Below are 4,610 nucleotides of genomic sequence, written 5' to 3'. Positions count from 1 at the left end.
TTATTAAACAAATTGGAAGAATGTTATTCCTGGTAAAAGGGGAAAATGTCGAATATAAAAGGCATACAAACCAACTTTAAAGAAGATTCACGGAAAAATAGTCACGAGAAATGAAATCCCCATGGAAATTTGAGATACCAACACCCAAACAATTTGAAACTACACGTTCTAGCACCAGAAACCGGAAAAGAACGGAAACACTATAATTCAACCCTAAGCGTAAGAGATGTTAAAATTCTAAGTGGAGTTTAATTCTCAAAAGGGAAGAAGGTAGGGGGGAATAATTTTAAAAAGGGGAGATGTTGTGAAAGGATTTCGACCACCCACCGAGTAACTAAAAGTGGAGTGACTCATTGTTATAAAATAAAGAACGGTGAGAAATTGTTTAGTAAGCGGTTCATTGTGATCCATTGATTGAGCGGGTTGAGTCTCATGTAATAGTAATCGTATTGTGTAGTGTAAATACTTTCTTTCCCCCTGCTTCGTTTAATTATATATCCAACACTAGGATATAAAAAACTTATAAGTCGTAAAACGCATTCCATAAAATTCAGGTATTTCAAAGACATGTCACTATTTATTTTTAGTGAAACGAACTATGCATATTCTGTGATTTAAAAGATTTGTTGCATCTTGTTATAACAATGGTCATATTGAAAGTTGATTCTATTATATACTTGTCAGTTCACCAACGCGTCAACAATATTGGCTCTTCAGCTTGCACGGCAACTCACATTTTTATTCCGCCAGTATTACTGCAGAATGTTAGATTTTTTCCTTCGTATCCTGGGCTTCGATGTTGGGTTTAAATACTCGCCTTATCTTCATGATTATTTTGTTTTGAAAATTGTGCTTCCTGATGGAGTATCAATAGATTACTTTATATGTTTTGTTGTTTGTCGTTCTACTTGGTACACAGTATTTGGTAAAAGCTTGCAAGTCATTGACTTGGCAAGTTTCCATTGATGGAGATTTACCCCTCGTAGGTGGATAGTGAGAGAGACAGATAGATGGGGAGAATGAAAAAGGAAAAACAAAGATTGATGGGGGTTAGCTATACGTAGGGTCGGCTATCTTGATGGTGTGAAATTACCATGAGTATTTTTACATTGGCATGTAATGACTACATGGTGGTGAGCCTGTAATGTAGTCTTTGGGGAGAATTACCTAGTGTGTGATGTGTGGAAACAAGGCAAGGAACTTGAGAAGTAGGGAAGACAAACAAATAATATGTAAATTTAGAGAAGCAAAACGCATGATGGGAAAGCACAAAAAAGTAAAACAAAACAGCAATTAAAAAAATATATTCAAAGAAAATGCAGACAATAAACATTTCGGAGTATATTCTTTATAAATGACAAATGAAAGAATTGAAAGTAAGAAAGTAGAAAACAGTTGGTCATCAGAGAATAAATAGTCCGGGGTCAGTGAGGACGGGTTATCTCCTTTAGACCAGTATTTTGGCGGTTTTTGGTCGTAAGGACCCTTCTGGGCTTAACTGGAAAACGAAGAATTCCATGCTTGCAGCAAGTAGCGCTTGAAATAGATACAAGAACTGTAAAGTTTCTGGCGAGTGTTCAGTGATCCAGGTTTCAGGGTATCTAAGTATCCTTGCTCGCCCGGTTATGCAAAGCTTGCAGCATCGCTCCTGTTGATGTAGGGTCCCGGCCGCTCTAAGATCCTCCACTTGATATCGTATGGGGTTCCTTCATCATTGAGGCGCCACAATTGGCTAGCCAGGGATATGACGAATCGTCTTTCCGGAAACCTGAAAGAGGACCTGTGATTGGACAAGTATCCCAGCTGACCCGATATATATATATATATATATATATATATATATATATATATATATATATATATATATACAAGAGGATGTTGTATATATAAAAAGGCGCTTATATCTTATATAGTTATTATCACAGCTAGGGCTGTATATATATATATATTAATCAATGAAATTCCAAGTTAGTTTGATTTTCACGTTTTATTATTTGCAATTTTTGCTATTTTACAGTTCTATAATTTTACAATATTGAAATGAACTAGTACTTTCATGCGTTACTAATCATCAGGTTTATGTAGTGACAGTCGTGCCCCACAATTGACAATTTGTTTGTGGAGGCATGTGGCTTAGTGGTTAGAGGTGTTGGACTCATGATCATAAGATTGTGGTTTCGATTCTTGGACCGGGTGATGCGTTAGGTTCTTGGGCAAAGCACTTATTGTCACGTTGCTCCAGTCCACCCAACAGGCAAAAATGAGTAATCCAACGCCGGACCGGTGTCCCGTCCAAGTAGAAAATTTATACGCCATGGAAACTGGCAAACCGGCCCTTATGAGTCAGCATGACTCCCGAAGGTAACTTCACCATTTTCTTTTTTCCTGTTTCATGCATAATGGGTTTCCGTACAGGTCTATAAGATATTTGCCCAAATTACCGCGCAGTGGGATGAAACTCTGAAAGACCTGATAGCAAAGCCAAATTTTATATTTTATATAAGCACGCATATATCTCTAGCTATGCACTCAAACGTATTTTGTAAATATAATCATACTATATCTAAAAACTGTAACAAGAAAAGAAATTATTAACATATTGACATCCAGACATCTGTCATACCCACAAGCAAGCTCATAAGTGCAAAACTAAATGAGGGAAATAGCACTGAAATACCAAAAAAGTAGAGCAAATTGGTATTTTTTAATTATTCGTCAGACAGTTGCGATAAAGCAGAATAATTATTTTGTTGTATCACGACTGTCTGACGAACGGTCACGTGAAATTCTGGGAAGATTTTCCGGCGTTAATAAAATAGTGTGTGTGTGTGTGTGCACGCAGTCATGTTTATTAGAAAAATTTATTACGGTCCAGTAATTTGTGAAACGACAATTGTTATTGTTATATGAACATTTTCGGTGCAGTGTTTTATTTATAATGCTGTATCATTATTTGATATCTAATAAAATATTTCCACAATAGCAATAGCTACGTTTTCATATATCGCGTGTTCCATTAAGTAGTTCATTTTAGAATATTTCCTAGGTGTATAATGATTACATGTTACTAAAATTTATTGTGAGATCTATAATATCATATTCTGCAAAACCAGAATATGAACATGTATTCAAGCAATATGATAAAGTAGAATTTGACGATATGAATTTTGCGTGTGATAGTTTTATGCAGTTATAATTGTTTTATGATGATAAGCAATTTCCAACATATTGTTATTATTGCTCTGAGCCTTAAAATAGTTTTTAACTAATCTTGGATAACCACTTTAGCCATCAAACTGCCCCTCTATAGTTTAATTTAAACAGAAATCGACTTTAACGAGAAAAAATTCTTAAAAGAAAAATAAATATTATTTGCAGGTGGAAATTTTTCCTTAAGCGAATAAAGTAGCATTATAACCTGAATTGTTCTGACCTAGGAGGAAAACGGCATTTGGAACACAATGGATCGGACAACATACTTCACGATGCCAATAAACAATAAGTTATTTTTGCAATAAATAATATATTGCAACTGTTATCTTTAATTATTGATTGCGTTTTAAATAACTAGAAATAAATATTTTTTGTTTCTACACGGTAACATGACTGATTCCATGGAATACACACATCAAAGTTTTCATATATTATTTTGTTGCCAAAGGAAACCAGACAATATTTTAGTAAATAAATTAGTCACTGAATAAAAATATAACTCTTATCAAATTTCAAGTGCTTGCAAGTTGGAAGTGTTGCAAAGATTCTTTTAAGCGGCAAAGTTTTTCAGTAAATTTTGATGGCAGCAGCGACTTTAGATCGTTGTATGATGGTATTATAATAATTCGTTCCCGTGGAGCTATGTTACGTTCAATGGTAGAAATATCGACTCTGTCACCGATCACAACAACGTATAACTGAATACCATTGCCTAAGCTTAGTTTTACTTCTCTAATGACGTTGAAATCGTTTATATTTGTCACCTCGTCCAGGAAAAGAAAGCCGATTCGCCGAGATGAATTCTTTGTCTCTATGTCTTCCACCGGAAAAACGTTTAATCGGAGTTTTCTAATCATCCCTGCAAAACTATTAAACTTTATTTTATCTATTTTCTGAATGAAAGCTGTTTTTTCTTGTAAAGAACCGAGGGGAATATCTTCTGTTGTTTCACAGTCATCATACATCATTCCTGTGCGGATGGGCGACTCTTTACCGAGAAGCTCGATAATCTCAGCAACTACATTCACAATTTTCTCAGTCTTATTATATCCTAGCAAATGGTTATTGACTATGAACATCAAATCTGTTTCTTGAGTTTTGTTGCAAACTGAAATGAGAATAAATTAAACATTAATTCAAAATAAAAATTGAAAGCTGTAATGTTCAGACACTTTCTTAAATGCTCAGCGTCGATAAATTTCAAATAACATAACGCCAGGTTAATTTTGTCGACTACTGCACTTACGTATATACGTATACATTTTTTCTCTCTCAATCATTAAGTGTTGAAATGAAATATTATAAGGTTCATATGGATAATTAATAGTGTTTTGCATAAAATATTAGTAGTTGGTAGAAATTTGTAAGTAATACAGGCACCCGTCCGAATACTAATG

At 34.5% G+C, this 4,610-nt stretch overlaps 1 protein-coding gene across 2 annotated transcripts in view; it reads right to left on the bottom strand.

The window, feature by feature from the left end:
* Nucleotides 1-1,968: 1,968 nt before the first annotated feature.
* Nucleotides 1,969-4,610, bottom strand: part of LOC106879866 (matrilin-1) — a 109,048-nt gene continuing 106,406 nt past the window's right edge. For both annotated transcript variants that reach the window (XM_014929584.3, XM_089351007.1), the window contains exon 7: nt 1,969-4,321. In XM_014929584.3, coding sequence (XP_014785070.1) covers nt 3,726-4,321 — 596 coding nt within the window. In that variant the 3' untranslated portion in view covers nt 1,969-3,725. The remainder of the gene's footprint in view (nt 4,322-4,610) is intronic.

This window comes from Octopus bimaculoides, chromosome 4 (assembly GCF_046866305.1).
Source record: "Octopus bimaculoides isolate indiv1 chromosome 4, ASM4686630v1, whole genome shotgun sequence".
Lineage (NCBI taxonomy): Eukaryota > Metazoa > Mollusca > Cephalopoda > Octopoda > Octopodidae > Octopus > Octopus bimaculoides.
Note: the sequence above shows the minus strand (reverse complement) of the source record. Positions and strands in the feature narration are given on the sequence as shown.